This window comes from Candoia aspera, chromosome 5 (assembly GCF_035149785.1).
Source record: "Candoia aspera isolate rCanAsp1 chromosome 5, rCanAsp1.hap2, whole genome shotgun sequence".
Taxonomy (NCBI): Eukaryota; Metazoa; Chordata; class Lepidosauria; order Squamata; family Boidae; genus Candoia; species Candoia aspera.
The window spans coordinates 26,177,532-26,204,200 of record NC_086157.1 but is presented as its reverse complement, the minus strand read 5'-3'; the positions used below and the strand labels follow the sequence as shown (position 1 = coordinate 26,204,200).

The window sequence follows — 26,669 nt, the reverse complement described above, 5'->3', positions numbered from 1 at the left end:
TTTGAGGGCACTTCTAGCATTGTCAAGACCTAATGAGCACAGACTTTCCATAGAGAAGCTCTGTAGATGAATTTTATCCAAGGCTTTTTTAAGCCATGATGATTTGAAACGGTCTCTAAGTACCAGTGGGGCCAAACCTATAGGAGGTAAGATTAACTTTAACCAAAAGGTAATAATAAGAAGCCATGCTATAGTCTCCAACTAGACTATACCTGTCTCTTCACATAGGATAGCATTTTTGGTACTTTTTGGAACCATCAGTGTGGCTCTGATAAACTTACTTTGAATAGTTTCGAGGATATTAACTTTGCAAAAGAGCAAACTTGGGAGCCATAAAGAAGCTGAGGGACTGCCTTAGCTCGGAAAACCTTGCAACTGCAAGGATATAATGGGTTCCCTTTGAGTGGTAGAATCTTGCAATAGCTGTAGAGGTATGCTACGTGACAGCTGGTTAAAAAAATGAGCGTTCCAGGCTAGGGAAGCTTGAAACTGCACTCCAAGATATTTGTAGGTGCACATCTGCTCAGTTTGAATCCCATTTATTTGCCATTTGTGAATTTTATGACAATGTTGGACAGAAACTTTAGTTTTCTGATAATTTATTGATAACTTTTGCTCTGTACAGAACAGAGCTAGTGCCTTAAGTACAAACCGGCAAACCGTGCAGCTCCTGTAGTATTGGTGTGGCACTGTTGTAGCAGCTTTAAGCCTCCAGCCTGTGGGCCTCTGCTTCTTCCACTATTGAAGTAGCCTTCAAGGGTAGCCTCATTAGACTCTATGCAGCAGTAGCCCAAGTCTGAAGTAATACAACCACAAATTAATACTGCAGTGAGTATACCACTATTTGGAAGGCTCTTCTGGTTGTCCCAGAAGATTTTAATAGGAGCAGAAAGAAGCATTTCCTATAGAACTCTGTGGAAAAATTCACACTAGAAACCTCACAAATTAAGTTGCCTCTTAAAGTAATATTCAATTTGTTTTAGTACTTCAGGATAGAATTCTTTCTCTGTATGTAGTATATATTTTCATTCTCTTTCTCAGAATAATATAGTGTGAATATTGGGAGCGTTTTGAATTAGTAAATGACCCTCTTCTTTCATGTCTTTGACAATGGAAGATTAACTAGATTTTAGTCATTTGCCCTAGGTGTTTTTCCTTTTCATATCTGATAGAAAAAGTCAGCAACTCTTAATTTTATAAAATATTGTTCCCTCATTGTTTCATGGTAGATACTTTGATGTGTTTTACTTTTCTGGTATTGGATTGATAAAAAGCTAATGTGAAAACATTTCCATAAGCTCTTTGGAACATTGAGTTTTCCAACTTACGTAAGTACAGAGGAAAAGGTGTGCACACCCTGGAAGAATTTGGCACCAGGTTAGGATTACCTACTTCCTTTAGCTTTAAAAAAGTACAATTCCTAATTGGGATAACCTCGACATGACTGTGATTTTACTTTTTACAAAGCTGCAATTGGCATAAAGGCCTTTAAAAACATTTTTTAGTCTATCAAGAATGTTCAAAACATTTTTCTGATGAGACTACTTATTAAGCTTGATGTCCTGTGAGAAATATGTCAAGCAATATGCATGAATTGGAGCAACATTTAATTGAATAATGGATTTTTCCATAAAAAGGGATGTTTTTAGTGTTGTTTTACTGAAGTGTTCTTTCTTTCAGAGATTCAACTTCAACATTTATGTTTGATACTCTGAAGTAAGATAGCAAATCTACATTGAAGCTAATTTATAATTTATGCTAATTTAAATTGCATATGTGGGCAGTGTAGGCTGGGGAAAGTGCAAGGACTGTTACTTAATGTCAGATGTCTCCCCAGGGCCAGTTTAACAGGCCTCAGAGAGAATGTGACAGGAAAAAAATTACTGAAGAGAAGTATTAATACTATTTAATTTTAATTACATTTAAATGTAAACAATAATAAATAATCAATTTTAGACTGTGTTTTGTCTCCACCACTACTTTTTAGAGTGTGGCATCCAGCATACCATTCAGATGCCATGCAGGGCCCTTAGTCTAGAAGTTGTGAACCTTTGCATTACAACTTAAAAAAAAAGAGAAATACAACATCAGACCTCCCAGAGTTATTTCTAGCATTTAGCAATAAGTGTCTGTTCAAGAAGCTGAGGCAAAGATAGGTTTCCCAAAATTGAATCTGATACAAAAAGGATGTTTTAAACATCAGTGAATATGCCACTGGAAGAATTTGAACTCAAGAAGTTGATCTTATCAGAGTGCCAGTTAGAAATGTACAACAGTAGTTGTACATAATATATTATTCTAACATAGTTAGAATGCAGTTTGCATGGTGCTCTCTGAGCTTGATTGTTTGCTTGCAGATGTTTCATTACCCAACTAGGTAACATCATCATAGTAAATTTGGCTCCCAAAGTCAGTGTTTTACAGTAGTAAATATTAGTTATTTCTAAGTGTATTTGTCAGAAGTGGAAACTAAGTGCTTTCAGTTCTGCAGAGCATAAGTAAGCAAGAGTTATATGATTTATATGATTTTTGGAATTCAGGAATGTATCTGTAGATTATTTGCAGTCACAGCAAGAAGTTGTTTGAATCATATCTGAATGTGGAGAAGGCAAACATACTGCTAGTTTTTGGCTGCCTATTTATTTTTAAAAATTTTCAGGAAATTGAAATATAATTTGTTTTAAAAGTACATTTAAGGCAGAAACTCAGCACTTAAAAATTCTTGGGTGTTCTGGCAGATAAAAGGCTGCCTGGATAATTTTCTGAGAAAATGAATGTATTTTTTGAGTAAATTCAGATTAAGTATTTGATCTAGTTTGGTTTTTTAAAAAAGGACAAGTTCAATAATTAGGTAGCTGAGCCTCTAGATATATAATGCATGGGTTAGATATTTCTTTTGGGATCTTTTTTTAGCAGTATGGATATTACAAGAAAAAATGTATAACCTTTTGCTTGAAAATGATACCTTTTTTGTGAAAAAAGTAGAAGTGCATTGAATCATTAAAGATAGTTAATTATGTAGGGGCAGCACCATTCTTTGGCTTTGCTACTAAGGCACAATAAAGTTCATTCACAGGGGCAACACAGTACATGTTGATGTACTTTTCTGTCAATTCAAGGATAGAAGGAATGCATGTTATTACAGTCATTGGAAATAACCACTGTACATTCCCTAGTCATATTAAATTGAAAAGAGCTTTATAAACATAAATGTATTTGGCAGATATTCATGTATAATGCCACCCCCACCCCCATCCATTACGTTATTTCCTTTGAAATAAGTAACAGTATAAAGCAATGTACTGATACAGGCTTTTTGTATAAAGCAGCTTTATGCCAAGATGTTTATTTATTCTTTCTATTTGACCAAACTATATTAACTTAATGTTAAGACCACAAATAGATTTCTGGTGCTTCCAGTCTTACTTACTCAGTCTACTAACTTCTAGAATGACCTAATATATACATCCTGTTCATTTGTTATGGTATGTTTTCAATGGATGAAATTAGTCTCTAGGAATATTTGTAGTTTATGATATTCAATTATCCATGTCTCTTACTAGGACCACTAGGAAGATTTAACAGAAACAACCTACCCTCACTCCTGAGTCTGAGGCCTGGAGCATTGGATGTGTGTTCATTGTCTTTCCTAGTTTATTGTAATCAATTGTCTTTAGACCAAGATTAAGAATAATATGCTCCACAATTGCAACAGAATCAATCATCTGCAAACACTGAAATCCATTTTTTTTACTGACAAATTCCCCATTTCATAGCAATATGGCAAATGAAAAACAGAGCAGTCAAAACAATTTTACCACCCTTCACTAAAACAATGGGCAAGCAATTTTATATTGACACATTAACATCATAAAGCAAATACAGAGAATATAAAAGCATCTCTTTAAGATATAAGAGTCCTAATAGTCCAGGAATACTACAAAATTTTACAGGCTATCCTGGGTTGACTTACTGACTTGGGACCTAGCAAAACAGAAGAGCAGGTAGAGTACAAGTTAGAGGAAACTGGAGTGTGGAGAGGTTAACATATGTCTTGAACTGCTATGATGGTCAGATCCCTTCTAGGCTCTTAATCAACAGCACAGTTCCAATCAGCATTCAAGCTGCTGGTCCCATCTTCATCTGATTGCTTTCTACTTTGCCCTCTCTTGGCATTTTCTTCTCCCAGATTGGTTCCCTTGCAGTCTTAGTAGATGGTCTCATGTCGTGGTTGGTTAATAAATATTCTATAACACGTACCCACCTCAGCAGCCAACAGTTTCCAAGAACACCAGGGCAGTAGCTTGCCAGTTGCTTCCTGTGCTGCTTGTTTACAAATTCTGTAGACTTTCTGCTATTTCCTTTTAAACCATATCATACAACTTACCAGCTTTTGCAGCTTTTAAGCTCAGTAACTTTTGCTCTGATTAATTAATGTTTTAATGCTAATGTTTGATTAGAAAAATGCAACATTTTTCTAATAATAGGGAACATTCTCTAAGCAACAGGAGAGAGAGGTCTTGCCTGGGAGCTGAATGGTTAGAGATTTCAGTCCAGAGTCAAATGGAGTATGGGCTTAGAAAAGCAAACATAATCCACAACAGTCCAAGAGTCAAACACCAAAGGGGTTACTCAACTGTTCCAAGTTTAACCACCAAGAGTCAAGTCAAGGAACAGAACAGGAAGCAAGACACAGGAATGGAGAGATTTGAGGCTGGCAAGTGGTTTTCAATGAAGGACAGGCTACTGCCAGCTGCTTTTAAACAGACCAGATACAGGCATGGCTTAGTTATGAGTGTTGGAGCCTTTGCTACTGGAGGACATGAGCAGAGTGGCTCTGCTTGGCTCGACACATCCTGGGACTAGGTGCTCTTCCAGGTTCAGGCCCCTAATTACCTGATTCCTCCTGTACCTGCTGAGTCAGTCCCAAGTGACCATTGTCTGCCAATTCATGAGGCTGGCAGCCTGCTGAATCAGGCTGCTCAGGCTCAGCCTCTGACTCTGAGGAGTCCAAGTCCACAATACTTTGTACAAATTACTTAATGCCTTCCACAGGTAACTTCCGTGAGTATATTTTTCCTCTTCCTCGGCAATGCTAGGAAGACTCTGTTGATAAACACTATCTTTTGTGGCAGAAACCTAATTGTGACAGATGGCTTAGGAGCCATCTGTTTTAATGTGGTGCTTCCTCTTTATATGCAGTGATGAACTTGAGATTTGCTTCTTGTCTGGGTTTATAGTAATAATATCCTTGTGTCGCAACAGGTAGAAGTTGATGGGAGAAAGCTGTGTGTGACTGGTGAATGGAACTTGGCTTCAGCCCTGTTATCTCTTAAAGTGGATGGTGTTCAGAGAACTGTACAGGTAAATATTTTGCTGCTATTGCTTTTTAAAAATTTATTTCTACACCATTTAAATCTGGGAAGCTAGTGTTCTAGATTATAATTGCACGTGCTTAATTTGTACTGAACAGTGAAGGAAAGTTTATATTGATGTAGCCTGGTTTCTAGATTTTATACAGACACAAACATTTCCATTTATGTATCCAGGCTTTCACAGGGAGATAAAAGACAGTAATTTTTGTGGTCTCTCAGCAATGTCTACTAAATTATCCTTTGATAGTTAATTAATTAAAACTTGAGGGATGATTATACAGTACCTATTTGCTTCATGTACTGATTCAGTCAGTTCAATCTGTGAATGCATTAACAGGTATATTATCACTGAAGAATGCTCAGGAAAAAAATGGAAGGGGATTCCCAATGTTAAATGCAAAGGACTGTTAAATGCACATGTCTGTATTCCAGTGATAAATGTTCATGTTGATGATTCTGGGGGGAGATGGGTGGTGGCAAAATTTGAAAAAAACAAATAATAAAATAAATTGCTATGAACAACCAGGAAAGCATACTCTTGGTTGGCATATGATAGAAAAAGGGCTAGAAGTGCTAGCTACTCTAAGAGAAGGGATGGTATGTGTGCGGAAGGCTGTGGGGCTCAGCTCATTACAGAAGAAAATTGTTACTAGTTCTCGATGTGTTAAAATTTTTATGATCTTCTTCTGTAGCATAAATGGGAATTTAATGGGAAACAAATTTACAAATAAACTACGTGAACTCTGAATTAGCTGTCCCAGACTCTGATTTGGCTTATGCAGATTGAGAATTATGTTCATTTCCATTATATTCTTTATCTATTGCTTTATTATAAGAAATATTTTTCAGTCTCTAAATTTGAACGAAAGTATTGGATTCATCCAGTCATTTTTATTCATCCAAATATGAGTCCTGGCCCTGCCCATTTTGGAAGTGTGGCTTCTGGAAGATGTATACATACAAATGGGGGTTTATTTATTTATTGTTTCAATTTATATGGCTGCACACTTGCCATGAAACTCCGGGTTAAAACATTAAAAATTTATTTATTATTTATTATTCAAATTTCTATTACCGCCCATCTCCCCCCCCCCCCAATTTAACACAAATCATTAAAACACATTGCACTGGAGGAAACTCACATTCAGAGCAACAAAAACAGCTCACGTAACATCCTGTCTCTGAGTCTGAAGGAAGAACCAAGTCTTCAAAGCCTTCGTAAAGACTGGCAGGATCAGGGCCATCCAAGTCTCAAGGGGAATGTTATTCCCTAGGCAGGCATGGTCAGTCCCATAAGATGATGCTACTTAATTGGTGGGACCTAGAGCATAACAATCCTAACAGATCTTGTTGGACTAACAGAGATAAATGGAGATAAATGATCCTGCAAATATCCTGCCTGTGCCATGAAGGGCTTTATAAGTAATCAGTAGCACCTTGAACTACACCCAGAACCTCATGGACAACCAAGTACAGTTCATGTAGTAGTGGGGTTACATGGGCATACCAAAGAACTCTCACTCCCACATTCTCGACCAGTTGTAGCTATTGAGTCATCTTAAAGAGCAAGTGAATGAGAAAGGGGATTGCTTAGCACAGGACTTCTCAAACTGTTGGTCATGACCCAGATGGTCATGAGCAACTTAGCAGGGGTTACATTTTTTAAAAGAGAAGATCAGGTTTATGGGCATACCCCACTGTGGGTATGTTCTGAGAAAGTGGCATTGAGTTTTGATAGTATTCCTGTTCTACAGGGACATGTCCAGAGTGAGCTTGCACAAGGAAAGCTTTGACAGCACTCCTGCTTTTCCTGGGAAATATGTTAAGTGTGAGAAGGGGGTTGCCAGAATTCTAACTGAAAGCATAGGATAGATGATAATGAACAAAAGTTGCAAGTACCGTGTGACTTCATGCTTGGTAGGGGATGTGCATTAACTAGTTTTTGCTCTTTAGAAGATCACTGAGAAATTTACAAATGTGAGAAAGGAAATTATACAAGAATATGTCTATACTTGTTTCTGAATTTAAATAAATAGATCATGCACTCTTATGCTAAACTGTTATTTAGAGCAAGTAGATCTAAACAAAAAAAAGATGATTTTTCTTAGAATCAGTTAAAATCACTTCTATATCAGAAATTCATAGTATGAATCTCAACCAACCATTTTCCAAAGAGGAAAGAGAGTAGGTAATTCAAAATTTGAAATTAGGTAAGCCATCTACCCAATGCTAATTGGCACTGGGTGGATGGCATTATTAAAACTGTTTATACATATAAGGTTTTCAGAAATGATTATCCCCCATTTACATTTTCGGTTTAATTCCATACTGCAGGGTAATCAAATTCCTGATTCTTGGCACTATGTCCAGGTATGCCAAGTCTAACAAAGAGAATTAACTAAGTTGCACTGACCAATTGCACTCCTGAATCAAGATCAAAATATTTGTATAGCTTATTTGGCATCAAAGGGACACATTAATTTGAGCCAAGCTCTGTTTATTAAAGGTAGGCAAATAACAGATCTTATTATAAGAATTTTAAATTGTATTTTTATGGGAAATGTCCCTAAAAATCCATAGGTTGCTTTAACCTTGATATGTTCAGAGTTTTTGACCAACTTCAGTGGCCCTGTTTGTTTGAACTGCTAGAGTCCATTGGAGCTGGGCAGCTAATAAATGTAAATAGGTAGGTAGGTAGGTAGGTGTCCAGTGGGAGAAAAATTGTACACCTTATTTAACAGTTGCATGATGAATCACTAGCTTCTGTTTGACTACATTCCTATAATTCAGAGTATTTCTCAGTAAGGAGAGGTACCCAACAAGGCTGCCCATTCTCATCATTATTTTGCATAATAGCTATGTAGAAACAGGACTGGAGACTGATACGGATAAACTTCTTTAGATATTAGCTAAATCTAGCATTTTGACTCTAGAGTTTGACTTCGCTGGAGGTTAATATTTATTACACTAGGAGGCAGAAGACTGAAGACAAGCTGCAGCATTATGGATTCTCCTCTGGGGCATTATGGGTTCTGAGACAGGACTGGGCTATGCTAACTCTTAAAAAAAAGAATTCTTAATGTAGAAGTACAAGTGGAATATAATGTAATATTGTCCTTTGAGGACAGTGTTAGGAAGCTTATCCTTTTCCTTTAAACCAGCAAGCTATTTAGCTAACAATCTGTAAATATCAAAGAGCCTTTTCAGTGCTCAATTTCATTGCACCAGTACAGACAGACTTAGTCCATGTGGTTTGGGGCCATTGAATCTTTAGCCAATGTCCTACTGTAACTTTTAGAGAGATCTTAGAAACTCTTGAGTGGAACCCCATCTCAAGACATTCCCTAGGTATCCTGATGAATTTTATGTTCAGTAACTTTTATTAGACAAAGACTCTAAAATAACATATACAGTAACTAAATTTGCATTGTTAGCATTGCAAAACTTGTGAGCAGTTAGTTAAGCTGCACAGTAGTTAGGTATAGGTAAGTTTTACCAAAGCACCATCGTTCATTTCCATTTGAATAGGACTAAGGAGAATGTCCTCCTACTATGATTAGGGATTGAGGTCTAAAGAGGTTGAAGGAGCTAGTTGGAAAGATATCCTTGAGAAGAGGTATCAGATCTAATTGAATATCCTTAAACCATTGCCTTAAAGCTGCTTTGTGTGCTCATGTTCAATTGTGCGGAGTTGAGTTAAAGAATATCAAAGGACTTCCAATTTTTAATCTATTGCTTTAGACCAGAATGAAACATTGTTAAGGATCTGAGGGTTCAGATGTACAGGGGCAAGGCATATTGTGGTCCAGGATATAAAATGTGTAAACAAATGTAGGTCTCAATTCTACTGATGCTGGCCTTACAGTGAAGTATCATGTTTGAGACACACCAAGGAGCTTGGAGTACACTTGTAATCAAAATTATTCAACCCCCATTGCAAATCAGGTTGATTGTCAAAATGTACAGACTTTCAGCTGTTTGCAATGAACAAATCGAAAGCAATTGAAATAGCTCAACACAACGAATGCTTCAGGTGGTGTCCCCAAAGTCAACTGAAAATGCAACTTATCATGACTTCTCCAGTCTCAAAACTATTCATCCCCTTCATGGCAAGCATCTTCAGTACTTAGTAGAGCACCCTTTTGCTGTTATGACATGCTGCAAACTAGATGCATAGCCAAACACCAGCTTCTGGCAGCATTCCTGAGGAATCTTAGCCCATTCCTCATGAGCAATGTCCTCCAATTCAGTAATCTTCTTGGGTTTGTGTGCTGCAACCGCCTTCTTCAAATCCCACCAGAGATTTTCTATGGGGTTCAAGTCAGATGACTGCAATGGCCACTGTAGAATCTTTCAGGACTTCTGCATCCAAGCCTTAGTGGAATTTGAGGTATGCTTGGGACCATTGTCCTGTTGGAAGGTCCAATGATGCCCAAGCTTCAGCTTCCTTACAGACGGCATGACGTTTTCTCCTAGGATTTCCTGATACTTCACTGAATCCACCTTGCTATCCACACGCTGCAGGTTTCCAGTGCCAGAGGATGCAAAGCAGCCCCAGAGCATCACTGAGCCCTCAGCATGCTTAAGTGTAGGCAGAGTGTTCTTTTCAGCATACTAAACACAGAAGGTTTCCATGCTAGAACTCCAAGATGTATACCAATACTGACCCAAAAGCACAAGAAAGTCGGCTCCAATATGCCCAAAATCATATCAATAAGCCACAGAGTTTTTGGGATTCTGTTCTGTGGAGCGATGAAACAAAACTGGAACTTTTTGGCCTGATGGATCAGCGGTATGTCTGGAGGGAGAAGAGTGAAGCATATGCTGAAAAGAACACTCTGCCTACAGTTAAGCATGATGGTGGCTCGGTGACGCCTTTCCCTGATTTGATTTGATGTTGCCATCTTTTATTTTTTATTTTTTGGTATCATTGTATTGAGAGCCAGTTTGGTGTAGCAATTAAGGCACCAGGCTAGAAATTGGGAGACCATGAGTTCTAGTCCTGCCTTACGCACAAAGCCAGCTGGGTGACCTTGGGCCAGTCACTTTCTCTCAGCAGCCCTAGGAAGTCGGCAATGGCAAACCACTTGTGAAAAACCTTGCCAAGAAAACTGGAGGGACTTGTCCAGTCAGTCTCTGAGAATCGGAGATGATTGAATGGATAAAAAAAAAATCATTGTATTGCTGTGGGTTTTTAGTTGTACTGGGTATGTTTTATATTGCACTTTTCCTTATGTAAGCTGCCAAGAGTTTAATGTCATTGTGGTGGCATAAATATATATTTAATAAATAAATAATTCTATAATTTCTTTTCCTTTAAAATTAAAGGACTAGAAATACAATGTTTTAAAAGAAAAGCATTTATATTCAGATGCATTTTACAACCCACAGTATGTTCTCCTATATCATATATACTGTTTCTTCTGAGTAGAAATAATAAAAAATTGGTCTTCATGAAAAATAAGTAAGATTCAGCCTCTTAGATTAAAAATCTTGGAATCTGAATACCTGTACACACAATATTCCACCTTGATGGAATCTGACTCTGGAAATACCACACTACTGACATACAATATTCAGGTTCTGTCCTGCTTTCTCACATATCGATAAATAAAACACCTGTACCTTCTTATTCTCCTTTTCACCTTGGCTCCCATATCAGCTATTCATGCAGGGGATTGTTCCAGGTACTGAAAAATGTTGTTCTTCAATATAGACGATATGAAGGTGAAGAGCACTCAATTAAAAAAAGTAAAAGAATATTTTTCAGTTAACCAGTTTTGACAGCCTACCGATTAGTTAGTATCTGTTTGTTTTGGCATGTGAATTCTTCATTGTAGGCCTTAGTACTTTGTTCTTCCCTGCAGTTTCCAAAATGCGGTTGTGTTTCCTCCAGTCAGTTGGGAAAACTGTATATTCCTGTTTCCTTTATAAATGTAAATGCCAGGATTTTTGTATGATTTTTCCCATATTTTCCATTCTGTTAATCATTTTCGTTGAAATATGTCCAGACTTAGTTCATCCTCCTTTGTTTTCCTATGAACGGACTAGAGGACTAATGGATGATATATTAATTGAAGGGAAAGAAAAAAGAAAAAGTTCAAAGGCAATATTGTTTTTATTTCAAATGTAGCTATTATTGTTTAGAAAGGAAATTTACTTCAAATAGTAATTCCTTTCATGAAGCTTTAAAAAATTAGATGATATCATTATAAAGCTACCTCAGAGTATATAGTATGTGTAGGTCTGTACAACTGTTTTTGTGTGTTCTTAAGTAGAGGTGTCGTCCTGCTATTCTTTTTGTATCCCTTATTCAGCTGAATGTAAAACATCCATTTTGACCAAGCAGACTAAGCAAGGATTAAGGCTTAGCTTGATTTGTTTGTTGTTTGTTTGTTTATTGTGCCATCAAGTCAGTGTTGACTCCTGGCAACTGCCTGAAGAAGTCCCTGCAGTTTTCTTAGCAACATTTTTGGAAGTGGTTTGCCCTTGCCTCCTCCTTCCTAGGGCTGAGAGAATGTGATGGCCCAAGGTCACCAGCTGGCTTTTTTGCCTAAGGCAGGACTAGAACTCATGGTCTCCTGGTTTCTAGTCTGATGACTTAACCACTACATCAAAATGGCTCTCAATACAATGCAACCTACAACTTAATCAGTAAGTTGTATGGCTAAATGAAGATTTAGTTCTACCGCACAGGCCAAAAATTAACCCACCATTTTAAGCTCAGATAAATTTGTTGTAGAGTCCTACATAAGTGGGAAGTAACAAGACAAATAGTAAAATTAAGTAGGAGTCTCTGGCAATATATTTTGATATTTTAGATTTCTATCTTATTTGATCAGTGAATGATGGAAAGAGAATTGATTATAGTCAATTCTGATTGTTTGACTGATTATAGCCCATTTCGAATGGGTGCTGAATCCAATGCCCATTCTATTCAGCTCTGGAAACTAAATTCTGTCAAGCGTTAATGTGAATAATGTTATTTTCTTGTATTACATACATTATGCTTTAACCACATGAGTTCCATTGAATTTGGATGTGGCATGTATATATATCTCAGTATGTCATAAGCAATTTGTTAGAGTCCTTAGGGAGAAAATTTCTTGCTGATAGACTATAGCCTAATTGCTATTCTGTTTCTTCCAGTGCCTTTTTCGAGATGCAGGTGGAAATCTTAGTATTCAGTTTCTTGGAACAGTGGTGAGTAATGCTAAACTTTACCAGCTACTTATAGACATTTTGTAAAAATTTAACATTCAGTTTTCATTTCACATTTCTGTAACCAGGAGAAGGAAAAAAAAAACATTTTCTCCATATTTTGGGCATTTTCTTCTTTCCCTCCTTTGCCTAAACTTAATATCACCTGTCAGTTTTTCTTTCTTTCTATCTCTCTCTCTCTCTTAGATGATTATATAGGATGGCTAAGAGAAAGAACTATGCATTTGGAGAGGAGCTACATAGCTCACACTGGCTGAATTTCCACTGGTCTTTGTTTCACTTGAAATCTCTGACTCAGCTGAGAGGAAGCAAATTCCTATTCTCATTCCAACAGAACCACAGTCAAACAATAGACTTTTTAGTGCATGCCTTAAAAACACACACACACATATACATATATAGATATACCTACATACACACATACTATATATATATGTATGTATGTATGTGAATTGAATTTCTACCTGCCATTCTCATGGGAAAAGTAAAAGTAGTGGGAAATTGAGGGAAAAGTGACCACATAATGTTAGAAATTAAAGCTGAAGTTTAGTCAGTTGCATACCTTGGACGATAATGAATCATTAAACTCAGAGTTTAATGGGATTTCTTGACAGGACAAACTAATAGTGAAAAGTCCAAAATGGGTCACAGCAGATGCTAAAAAGTACAATCACAACATTTCTAGGTAATATCAATTTGTTACGATGATGTCAGAAAACTGAAACTCAGAAAGTGATGCAGTTAGCAAATGATGCTAAGAACAGGAACATAAGATCAATTTAAATAGAAGAGAAAACAGGAAGAAAAGAGAAAGTGACAAAGAAGCTGTGTATTCTAAGGTATTGTATACCAAAGTGTGTGGGATGAAAGGAGAATCTCCTGAATAGCTTCTGATTGTAACAGTTTTGGGTGGTTGTCTAACTGCTTTCTACTGAGCATGCAGAGTTGTTAGAGATATGTAAGGAAGCCAGGTTTCAAGGGGTTAGAGAGTTTAAAGGATCCTAAGAACCTAAGAAAGGAACAAGAACCCTAAAAGCCTTTTCTAGTGATGGTCTCTGAGAAGCAAAAGTGAAGAGGAACAGATACATATCTGTACCTTCAGTACGTACTGTATGCCAAGTTTCTCTTCATGCTTGAAAAGAACCCGGCATATTATTTACCCCAAATGAAAACTCCATAGCTGTCCTTAAAGAAAAAGTGAAAGGATTGGAGTAGCGTATGGCCACATTTCAGGCGATGAGAAAGATCAAAGATTTATTAGTTCAAAGAAAGGACGGAAACAATAGAAACTGGCAGTGGAAGCAACTCTTCATAAGGAAGACAGGAATAAATACAGAAATAAGATCAATAATCAAAAGCAAGAGACATAGAAGATTATTTGCCACTGCTAGAAATAATAAATAGATTTGAGTCCTTGCAGATGAAAGAGGTTTTGAGCATTCAAGGAAAGAAAAGAGACGCTGCAGAACAGAAACATAGTAGTAGAGAAGAGATGTATCTTTGCCATATAAGTAGAAAAAGAAAAGAATCATGATAATTGGTGATTCACTACTATGAGAAATTCAAACAAATGTATGCTGTCTAGCCACATCAGCTTGTCTGCCAGAAGCAAGGATCAAGGATGTGACAGAACAAATTTCAAGACTTTTAAGTCCAATTACATTTTTTACTAATATCTGCAAGAACAAACAATTGTTATACATAATGATACATGCTTCCAGCTTCCTCCCCCCCACCCCCTCTCTAATATCTACAAAAAGAAGCACTGGATGGAGTTGATATCCATAAAACTTACTAAAGAACTGGCACAAATGCAAACAGATATAGTGGTTAAGGCAACGGGCTAGAAACCAGGAAACTGTGAGTTCTAGTCCTGCCTTAGGCATGAAAGCCAGCTGGGTGACCTTCGGCCAGTCACTCTCTCTCAGCCCAACCCACCTCACAGGGTTGTGGTTGTGAGGAAAATAGGAGGAGGAAGGAGTATTAGGTATGTTCGCCGCCTTGAGTTATTTATAAAAATAATAAAGGCGGGATAGAAAATAAAATAAAAAATAAATAAATATCATTTCTAAAAAACAGAGAGTGAAGAACCCTCTACAGTCTACCTGCTACGCAGACTACAGCCAAAGATGATGCTATATTCTCTCTCAGAAACTCCTAAGCCATCTAATCAGCATTCTTTACAACATCAAAAGTTAATTGTCAGTGCCATTTCTACCCTGGCACTTCAACCACATCAGGACTTTACCAGGACAAAACAATGACTTTTACTATAGAGCTCACCTTTTTGAAGAAAAAGAAAGAAAACAAACTTTCCAAGGTTCTATAAGGAACTGCTCACCAGAATTGGAGAGCTCCACAGATACCCCCCTCCCAATACTGTAAAGCTATCATGCCATACACTCAGCCGAAGAGTCCGTTCTGGCACAAGGCTTATCCTTTTGCCTCCTAAACCCACACAAAATATAGAACTCTGTGGGGAACCTTGAAACATTTCTAACTGAACTTAAGGAGTACTTTCAAGGCAAGAAACAAAACACAGATTCGCAATCATAATCAAGTGAACACATCCTGGGATAACATACAGTTACGAATCACACCAAATCACACATGCATAAAAAAAAAAAAAACCTGCATGAATGCCCCAAGATGGCTACAACACTGGATTGGATTTTTACACTGAATGCTTTCAACAACAAGGTAAAGCCACAAGCATCAATAAAAAACTCCCTATATATAATACAACAATCTCAGCAGAGCAGAACAAAACGCGATCCCAAACCTCAAGAATAACAATGATATAATCATCAAACAAGCTGACCAATGAGGGTTGATTGCTATCATAAATAAGGTGGATTAAGTCAAGAAAGCTGAGAAGCAACTCTCTAACATCCCATCCTACCATCTTCTTTCTACAACAACATATAAGAGAAATACGCAATCTGATGAAAGAATTTCTAAAGACTTACAGGACTGCATCTACATGAAAACACCCAGGAGCCCAGCCAGGCATTTTCTACCTACATTCCAAAATACACAAACAAGGCAATCTGGGCTGTCTCATTGTCTTAATCATTGTAACTATTACAATTAGAACATCAGGTTTCATGGACTCTGTCCTCAGAGCGTATGTCATCAGCATTCTCAGCTACATAAGATATACCACAGACTTCCTCAGAAAACTGGCAATCTCCCTAACAACACCATTTTAGCCACTATGGATATTGAGGTTCTATATACCGACATAACTCACAAACATGGACTTCAAGCCATTACTAATGACAAAACAGCACAGCTCGCCATCACACTGTATGTCTTTGTATTCACCAATAACTATTTCAACTTTGGCAATGACATTTACCTGCAAATCAGTGGCACAGCAATGGGCATACACATGGCTCCTCAACATGTCAGTATCTTCATGGCTGTAGAGAGTAGAGAAGATGGCCTTGACATAGAGGGAAGATCCCTTACTAAGGCAACAAACAGATAAACGTTGCTTAAGCTCATACAAAGATAGAGATCTACAAAAACACCTAAGGCAGGTGCCCCCCTAATTTACACAAAGATGAAAGAGGGAGGAGGGGAGACACATTCAGACTTGAAGATTCTGTTACCATAGCCATTCTAATAAAAGTAGTTTTAGGCCAAAGCATCATCTGTTTCTTGATGTGGTCGACCTTATAGGGCTGACAGTGGCTGACCTGACACAACACTTTCCTGACTCTTAGCCCCTGAAGCTCCTCCTTTACTTGAGATTCAGCTGTTTTGTCAACTGGATCATGGAAATGAATTAGCAAATTCTATCCTGACCTCAACAATTTCCATTCTATTTTCAGCCTCATCCTACAGAATAAATCCACTTCCTTGATATCACTGTAAAGCTAGACAGTGGAGACATAAACAACACATTGTACAGGAAACCTACAGTTTCCATGCATACTTACATCCTTCCAGCTTCCACCCAGAACACAGCACCAAATCTATCATCCATGTTCAACACTACAATCAAATTTGTTCTAACCCACTTGACAGAGATACTGAACTGATGGAATTAAACCAGGCATTTAGGAGACTGAACTACTCACCCAACAAGATAAATAGACAAATTGATAGAGCCAGATCAATTCCCAGGGAGGACCTATTAAAAGATAGATCACAGAAACAGAACAACAGAACACAACTGGTTGTCACTTACAGCTCAAAGCTCAAGCCACTCAAACAGATTATTAACAAGCTACAGCTCATACTGGACAATGGCACTGAACTTTCTCAGGCACTCAGGGTGACAGGCCCAAACCACTCAGCCTGAAGCACATTCTCTCAAGACACTGTAGGACAGGGATGCCAACATGGGAACCAGATCCTGCAACAAACCCAGGTTTCTACTTTGCCCGGACATCTACACCAACAGCACCATCACCATCACAAAAGTACAAACAAGATGCTTTCCTCCAATGTGACAGATGCCATCATCTACTAGCAATGCGTCTCTGGATTCTATATAGGAGAAACGGGACAAACTTTGTGCAAAAGAATTAACACAAGTTTGACATCAGGGCTCAAAACAACAAAGCAATATTAGAGCATTTCAAGTTCCCAGAACACTCCACAGCAGACTTCAGTGTGCTTCTTTTGGAAGAGTGGGACTTTAATCGCACCATTGAATGAGAAGTTGTTGAACTCATGTGTAACAAAAGATTTTAGACAGTCTCAGAATGTTCAATAACCATAATGGGTTCTTAACACACTACAATTGTTAATTGATAAGTTAACTTGTAATCTGTCTCACATGTAACCTGCATCTGCATAGCCAATCTGTCTCTCCCCCCACCCCCCACCCCCAATTTAAATCTTACATCAGTCTAGACACTTGATGCATCTGATGAAATGGGATGCAGGTCATGAAAGATTATGCCTCTTAATAAAATGTATTAGTCGGAAAAGGTGCTACCAGAACCCTGATTTAGAACTCAAGAAGCTTCAAGTTTTAAATTGGTTGTTCAGTCCTCACCAGAAGTATTCAAGGCTGTTCTAATCTCAAGGAAAGCCTCCAGGTCATTATGGTATGGAAATAGTTCATCATTTAGCCCATAGACCCATGGACTATTGAAAAGACTGGTGTCTGTTGGTGCAAAAGCCTCAGAAGAGATCTATTTATAATTCTAGCTGAATATTTGTTCTTTTTAATCCCATTATATTCCTGCAATTGAATAAACTAGTTATTCAACTTAAAAAATGCATTATAGAGGGCTATGAGTTTTGATTCTCAAACCTTACAAGCTTTTTTTATATCAACAGATTGGAGATACTGGGAATGTCCCTTTTGGGGGAGTCAAATAAGCTTTCATTAAGTTCAAATCTTAGTAATCATTTACAGGTTTAACATAAAGTTGGTTAATATAATTGAGTCTAAGTGCAATACATCATGTTTTGGTTTAAAACTATCTTACTCAAAAATTATATATTTAGAATTATATAATACATACCAACATGGGTTGCAAAATTTTCGAATCTACTCTTAATGAAAAACCAACTTTGAAATATTGAGGATGGATAGCATAATCCAAATTTTATTTTGACTTTGTAATACCACAACCGCCTAAATGATAAGTGAATTTGTGTACTTTCCCTGTTAAAACAAAAAACAAAACTAATTATTTCATTAGAGGTAAGTGTGCAAGAAATACATATACCCGATTTTACATAATTTATATATCAAATGTTAAGCATCTATTAAAATAGCAGATAAATTTAATGAACTTTGCTAATATGTTTAAAAATAATAGTCTGTAACCTAAATAATAATTTAAAGACTACAGGATAGTTCCTTGTTCGTAGAACTCTTACATCTCTGCCAAGAACAAGAAGCAGATGGAAAGCGAATTCATCAGCTTAGCAATACTCAAAATTCTGACTTCAGCTAGGGAGCCACAACCCTCAGTTTGAGAATCCCTCGTGTAATCATTTTCTCATTTGCCATTTTTCCCTGCAGTTCTCTTCAAGTGAGCCAGACGTCTTTTTATAGGGCGCATCTCAAAACAGACTGGGAATAAACAGGGGAGAATTTCAGGAAGAAAACGGTGGTCAGGGAAATGATACGCCCCCCACCCCCCTTGCTTTCTACTTCTGTACTCTGCATCCAGTTATTCTAGAAATGATAATCAGGCTTTCCCACATTTATTTGTATTTCGTATGAATAATAAGACAGATTGGCTGGTTGTGTGCATTTTGAAGATATATATGTGTCTAATGCATTAAAGGTATATTATGTTTAAGAGTGTATTTGAATTTCATCCTCTGTAGTTGGTGATGGAAGAATAAATAACATATTTGGAATGTAATTGATGGGTTCCTTTTTATTTTTATATGGTTCTACTATGAATCTCAGTGACACAAAATCAAATGAAGAGGGTAAATATAATTTAAATCTCATATTTTAAATCAATTTTCTTTTTATTGATAATAAATATATTTTATTTCTCATTACTCTGTAGAGCTCCAGTGATACAAGTAAAATAAGCATGTTTTTACAAGGTTTTAACATCTAGAATGCTATTAATATGACCCTTGACACTACATCACAATTAGATTTCAAAGGAAGCATTTCAGATGTAACAGCGATTAATGACAACCATCGAAAACAATTTTGAACTCCATCAGTTCAACTCAGGAGGGCAAACTTAATATGATAATTTGTCTAGTTGAATTGTATCAGCTTAGCAGGAAAATATGCAAATATGTGACCCTTACCTAGCATGTAAATAGCTGCTGTGCTGGTAAATTTATCAGTTCCATTAATGAACTTTGGGGAACTTTGGTATTTTCAGCATTTGTTCCCTTGGAGGCTGGAAACCAAACCTGAACTCATACTGGGACAATTCTGGTCTGCATATTTCCATAATTTGCTGCTGCTACTAATATGACAGCAAGACGCAAATAACTGTTTCTAATAATATCAGATGGAGTTGTGGAGGACAGCATTTTAATGTAGTAAAAGACCTCCCTGTGGGGTTGTTATTGGCACTATAGAACAGCAGTTACACAGTTGCAACAATAGTCTCTTAATTGATTCGTTTAATTAGCAAGAGATGAAGCTCGTGCTACATCTTGTCATCTGAGATCATGGAAAATTATACACAAAGACTGTACCACACATTTTTGTATTTTTATTAAGTATGGGGAATGAAAGTGTCTAGCCCTGTGGAGCAGGTGTTTTAAGGTATATGTTAGAATGTTAAAGGTTTCATTGGTTTTCAGTGTAGATAAATTATTAGAAGCCACTGATGGTGATTGATCTGTTTGATGTTTCTGTTGTAAATGTTTACAGGGTTTGTGGACAATTCTGCTGATCTGGTTTTGGTCTTTATACTCTTAATTTTACTAGTAAGTACTATTCTTATAGTTAGATCTTAGTGTTAGTTTTACAGTTGTGTTTTAGCAACCGACATCACACTGGCATTTTATATCTTAAATTGTAATTCAGGTAATTTCATGTAACCTATTTAAGGTACCAGTGAATTCCTTATGTCATGAAATCTATGAGAAGGTCATTATATAGCCTAGATTGTTAATCTGCTATTTTCAATCTCTTTTTGTTTTCTTTAATTCATTTTATGCCTTTCTGTTTTATTTTTATACTATATCACCCTATTTTAATCTTTATAGTTTTAATTTCAATAGTAAGACCAATTCTTAGATTTAGCATTATAAAGTTTTACAATTCCATGTTAGCAGTCTGTATAATTGAGAGCCAGTTTGGTGTAAGGCATCAGGCTAGAAATTGGGAGACCATGAGTTCTAGTCTTGCCTTGGTGTACCAAGCCAAGCTGGGTGACCTTGGGGCAGTCCCTGTCTCTCAGCCCTAGGAAGGAGACAATGGCAAACCACTTCTGAAAATCATGCCAGGAAAACTGCAGGGACTTCTCCAGGCAGTTTCCAGGAGACAAGACTGACTTGAAGGCTCTGCACTATGCACGTATGCACACACACAGTCCTCAACTTACAACCAGTAATTTAGTGATGGTTCGAAGTTATGATGGCACTGAAAAAAGTGACTTATGACCAGTCCTTGCACTTACGACTGTTGTAGCGTCCCTGTGATCACATGATCAAAATTCAGGTGCTTGGCAACCAGCATGTATTTACGATGGTTGCAGCATCCTGGGATCACGTGAACACCATTTGCGACCTTCCCAGCTGGCTTCCAACAAGCAAAGTCAATGGGGGGAGATCGGTTTGCTTAACAACCACATGATTCACTTAATAACCATGGCAAAACATGTTGTAAAATCCGGCATGATTCACTTGACAGTGGCCACACATAGCAATGGAAATTCTGGTCCCAATTGTGGTTGTAAGTCAAGGACTATATATCTTTATCTATAATTTATATAGCCATCCATCACACAAATGTGACTCTGAGCAGCATACAATAAAATATTAATATATATAAATAATATAACTTAAATAGTATATTATTCTTCAGCAAAGAATCGTTACCTTGTTGTGGTGCTGGAGCTTGAGCAACTCAGTGATGCCATGAGCTAAACCGTGAAGGGACACCCAAGATGGGAAGGTTGTGACAGAGAGGTCAGACTAAATGCGATCCCTGGGGAAGGTAATGGCAACCCACCCCAGTATTCTTGCCGTGAAAACTAAATGGATCAGCACAACCAGAGATATGTCAGTATACCATCGGAAGATGAGATCCCCAGGTCGGAAGATGGTCAAAATGCTACTGGGGAGGAACAGAAGATGAGTTCAACTAGCCCCAGATGTGATGACGCAGCTAGCTCAAAGCCGAAAGGACGGCTAGCGGCCGACGGTGCTGGTGGTGAACGGCAAATCCGATGTTCTAAGGATCAACACACCATTGGAACCTGGAATGTAAGTTCTATGAGCCAGGGCAAATTGGATGTGGTTCTTGGTGAGATGTCAAGATTAAAGATAGACATTTTGGGCATCAGTGAACTGAAATGGACTGGAATGGGCCACTTCACATCAAATGACCACCAGATCTACTACTGTGGACAAGAGGACCACAGAAGAAATGGAGTAGCCTTCATCATTAATCGTAAAGTGGCTAAAGCAGTGCTTGGATACAATCCAAAAAATGATAGAATATCTCAATTCGAATTCAGGGCAAGCCATCTAACATCACAGTGATCCAAATATATGCCCCAACCACAGATGCTGAAGAAGCTGAAGTAGAGCAGTTCTATGAGGATCTGCAGCACCTACTGGACAACACGCCTAAAAGAGATGTTATTTTCATCACAGGAGACTGGAATGCTAAGGTGGGCAGTCAAATGACACCTGGAATTACAGGTAAGCATGGCCTGGAGAACAAAACGAAGCAGGACATAGGCTGATAGAATTTTGCCAAGACAACTCACTCTGCTTAACAAACACTCTCTTCCAACAACCTAAGAGACGGCTTTATACATGGACTTCCCCAGATGAACAACACCGAAATCAGATTGACTACATCCTTTGCAGCCAAAGGTGGCGGACATCTATACAGTCGGTAAAAACAAGACCTGGAGCTGACTGTAGTTCCGATCACAAACTTCTTCTTGCACAATTTAGGATCAGACTAAAGAGATTAGGGAAGACCCACAGATCAGCTAGATATGAGCTCACTAATATTCCTAAGGAATATGCAGTGGAGGTGAAGAATACATTTAAGGGATTGGACTTAGTAGATAGGGTCCCGGAAGAACTATGGACAGAGGTTTGCAACATTGTTCAGGAGGCGGCAACAAAATAGATCCCAAAGAAAGAGAAAACCAAGAAGGCAAAATGACTCTCTGCTGAGACACTAGAAGTAGCCCAAGAAAGAAGGCAAGCAAAAGGCAACAGTGATAGGGGGAGATATGCCCAATTAAATACAAAATTCCAGAGGTTAGCCAGAAGAGATAAGGAATTATTTTTAAACAAGCAATGCGTGGAAGTGCAAGAAGACAATAGAATAGGAAGGACAAGAGACCTCTTCCAGAAAATTAGAAACATTGGAGGTAAATTCCAGGCCAAAATGGGTATGATCAAAACCAAAGATGGCAAGGACCTAACAGAAGAAGAAGAGATCAAGAAAAGGTGGCAAGAATATACGGAAGACCTGTATAGGAAGGATAACAATATTGGGGATAGCTTTGATGGTGTGGTCAGTGAGCTAGAGCCAGACATCCTGAAGAGTGAGGTTGGATGGGCCTTAAGAAGCATTGCTAATAACAAGGCAGCAGGAGACGATGGCATCCCAGCTGAACTGTTCAAAATCTTGCGAGATGATGCGGTCAAGGTAATGCATGCTATATGCCAGCAAATTTGGAAAACACAAGAATGGCCATCAGATTGGAAAAAATCAACTTATATCCCCATACCAAAAAAGGGAAACACTAAAGAATGTTCAAACTATCGAACAGTGGCACTCATTTCACATGCCAGTAAGGTAATGCTAAAGATCCTGCAAGGTAGACTTCAGCAATTCATGGAGCGAGAATTGCCAGATGTACAAGCTGGGTTTAGAAAAGGCAGAGGAACTCGGGACCAAATTGCCAATATCCGATGGATAATGGAAAAGGCCAGGGAGTTTCAGAAAAACATCTATTTCTGTTTTATTGACTATTCTAAAGCCTTTGACTGTGTGGACCATAACAAATTGTGGCAAGTTCTTAGTGGTATGGGGATACCAAGTCATCTTGTCTGCCTCCTGAAGATTCTGTATAACGACCAAGTAGCAACAGTAAGAACAGAGCACGGAACAACGGCCTGGTTTAAGATTGGGAAAGGAGTACGGCAGGGCTGTATACTCTCACCCTACCTATTCAACTTGTACGCAGAACACATCATGCGACATGCTGGGCTTGAGGAATCCAAGGCTGGAGTTAAAAGCTCTGGAAGAAACATTAACAATCTCAGATATGCAGATGATACCACTTTGATGGCTGAAAGCGAAGAGGAACCGAGGAGCCTTATGATGAAGGTGAAAGAAGAAAGTGCAAAAGCTGGCTTGCAGCTAAACCTCAAAAAAAGCAAGATTATGGCAGCCAGCTTGATTGATAACTGGCAAATAGAGGGAGAAAATGTAGAGGCAGTGAAAGACTTTGTATTTCTAGGTGCAAAGATTACTGCAGATGCTGACTGCAGTCAGGAAATCAGAAGACGCTTAATCCTTGGGAGAAGAGCAATGACCAATCTCGATAAAATAGTTAAGAGCAGAGACATCACACTGACAACAAAGGTCCGCATAGTTAAAGCAATGGTGTTCCCCGTAGTAACATATGGCTGCGAGAGCTGGACCATAAGGAAGGCTGAGAGAAGGAAGATCGATGCTTTTGAACTGTGGTGTTGGAGGAAAATTCTGAGAGTGCCTTGGACTGCAAGAAGATCAAAGCAGTCCATCCTCCAGGAAATAAAGCCAGACTGCTCACTGGAGGGAATGATATTAAAGGCCAAACTGAAATACTTTGGCCACATAATGAGAAGACAGGACACCCTGGAGAAGATGCTGATTAGGGAGAGTGGAGGGCAAAAGGAAGAGGGGGCCGACCAAGGGCAAGGTGGATGGATGATATTCTAGAGGTGACGGACTTGTCCCTGGGGGAGCTGGGGGTGTTGACGACCGACAGGAAGCTCTGGCGTGGGCTGGTCCATGAAGTCACGAAGAGTCGGAAGCCACTGAACAAATAAACAACAAAGTATATTATTATATTACTTAATTAACTTAAATATTATATAATAATATAACTACTACATATCTTAAATTTTCATCCCTTGGTTGGCTGTAAGTCTTTATAGTTTATATTTTATACTGGTTTATGACCAAATAAAAATTGAGAACTGAGTTTGACAAATTCAGATTGATAAAAGAGATAAATGTCTCTGTTCTCATTGCACTGCTCCCTTTTTCCTCCTGTAGATGTAAATTGAGTTTGATCACATTATCTAGTAGTCAGGCCTTATTTCTGTGTTGAATTTCCATATGTGTGGCTGGTGAACTGGAATTCTCTCCTCCTCTTTGAAATTACAGGGTTAATACAATACTGAACTTGTGTAGGGAAGAAGTCTGCCTCAAAAGCATTGTTTTTGTTTAGTTGTAATAGAATATCCTAAAATATCCTTGGTGGGGAGGTGGGTGGCGATAGAATTTGATAAATAAATAAATAAATGGGCAGTTTTAAGGCCAAATGGCACCTCCAAACAGCTTTCAGGTTTGTAGAAGTTCTCGCTAAGATCCCTTCTGCAGGAGATTTACAATTGCTTTACTGTATAGATTTTTTTTTTACCATCCTTGCCTTTCCCCTTAGTGTAGTCATGGATTTCAGGCTTCTGGTGGGAATGGCGGACTGAATGGGTGTGCCCGCAGGTTCAGTGGGCAGAGCTGACAGCATGGTAATTATTTTTGGGCTCAGGCAGGTTTTCCTGAAGCCCAGAAACATTCTCTGGATCAAGGAGAATACCTAGAATCATCCCATTTGTGCTCTAGAGGGCTGCTTGCAGCCAGAAGATCGCAAACAGCGTTTCGCGTTCAACTGGTAAGAGCCAGCTGGGAGGCGGGACTTCATCACTTTCCAAGCTGCGCTGTAGCCTTAAAGGGACACTAAGACTGGCCATCCCATTTCTAAATCACCAATTTGTAATTTTTTAAAAGTATATGTACCCCAAGAAAGGCTTTCTACAGTAAGGAGAGGTGGGTTCTCTTGGTGCTTTACATTATTTTGGGGATTACTTTTTTTAAAAAAATCTTTTAAGTTTTGGATTTCATTTTCCTTCCAAAGGAAATTCCAAGATTGAGAGTAAACATTGTCTTCCTGTTATTATTTTTGTATTAAATTTGAAGATATTAGCATTTTCCTACATGTTGAATCGGCTGATTGGAACCTTCAGCTTTCTGTTTTCACTTTCCCTTGAGAACTGTCTGCTATCTCATTCTACTTTATGTAAACACATTTTGGAACTCTTCCATATCTTCGACTTTTGCTGGTTAAGCTCCTAGGGGGCACCATAATCTACTGCGTGAGACATGGAGGATTTCGAACAGATTCTTTCTGACTTTCACCAGGATTTTAAACAGATTTCTTCTGACTTCTATCAAGATATCTAGGACACTGTGGAAAATATGAGATCTAAAATGTGCCATCAGGTTGGGGATGTGGTGGATGAAACTGAGGAATTTAAGAGCCCTAGAAAGTTTTTTTTTAAGACTGAGATTGGGATTTTTATCAAGATGCTGGATGAAGATTGGATAGTGGAGTTGGAGAAATCTAAGGGAGAGAGTGATCTGCAAGCCATAAGTAAAATTGATCTTCTGGTGGAATGCCATGAAAAGAACCTGTAATCTTCGAGGGGGGCAGTTGGGCTCTTTGATTCTTTCAAGAGGAAAGTTCTGTGCACATTGTGGGGATATGTAACTGCTTTAGTTTATTTTGAAGTGGGATAAGGGTTGAAGAATGTTCATCTGGTTTGCTTTAAGGATTTGATTGATGTTATTTCCCTTTAAATATTTCAATTTACTGTTTTGAATTTTATTTATTTATTTATTAAATTTATATCACCACCCATCTCCCCCAATGGGGGACTCTTTGTTTTTTGCATTTATTAAGATTGGGATTATTAAAATTGTTGTATTGTTAAATATAATAGCAGACAACTTATGTGCTTTTTGATTTGATTCTTATTGTAGTAGACAGAACTGTATAAAATAGTGGTAGGAAGGGAATAATTAAATATGTTTTATCTTTTGGAGGGGAAAAAGATGTTTAGAGGTTTATATGAACTTTTTTTTCTTTATTTTAATATAAGGGAGAGAAGTAACTGTACTTAGTGATTTTTATTATGTGTTAAGGTGGAATGACTTATAAAATAATGTGGTGTTTTGGTTTAATATAGAGTAAGAGATTGATTATGGAAATTTTTGTATATCCTTGCTGTTGAAAGTTGGAAGCCACATCTTTTTGTAAATTTGAAAACATTTTCTCTTGTGTTTCCATACTTTTTTAGTTTTTTTTCTTTCTTGTAGTTTTTTGGGTTTTTTTTGTAGTTTTTATTCTTCTCTTGAAACCTAATAAAATT

At 37.9% G+C, this 26,669-nt stretch overlaps 1 protein-coding gene across 4 annotated transcripts in view; it reads left to right on the top strand.

Moving 5' to 3' along the window:
• PCCA (propionyl-CoA carboxylase subunit alpha) overlaps positions 1–26,669 on the top strand; it is a 269,485-nt gene that overhangs the window by 182,576 nt on the left and 60,240 nt on the right. For all 4 annotated transcript variants that reach the window (XM_063304813.1, XM_063304816.1, XM_063304815.1 and 1 more), the window contains 2 exons: positions 5,266–5,364; positions 12,525–12,578. In XM_063304813.1, the coding sequence (XP_063160883.1) occupies positions 5,266–5,364; positions 12,525–12,578 (153 nt within the window). The remainder of the gene's footprint in view (positions 1–5,265; positions 5,365–12,524; positions 12,579–26,669) is intronic.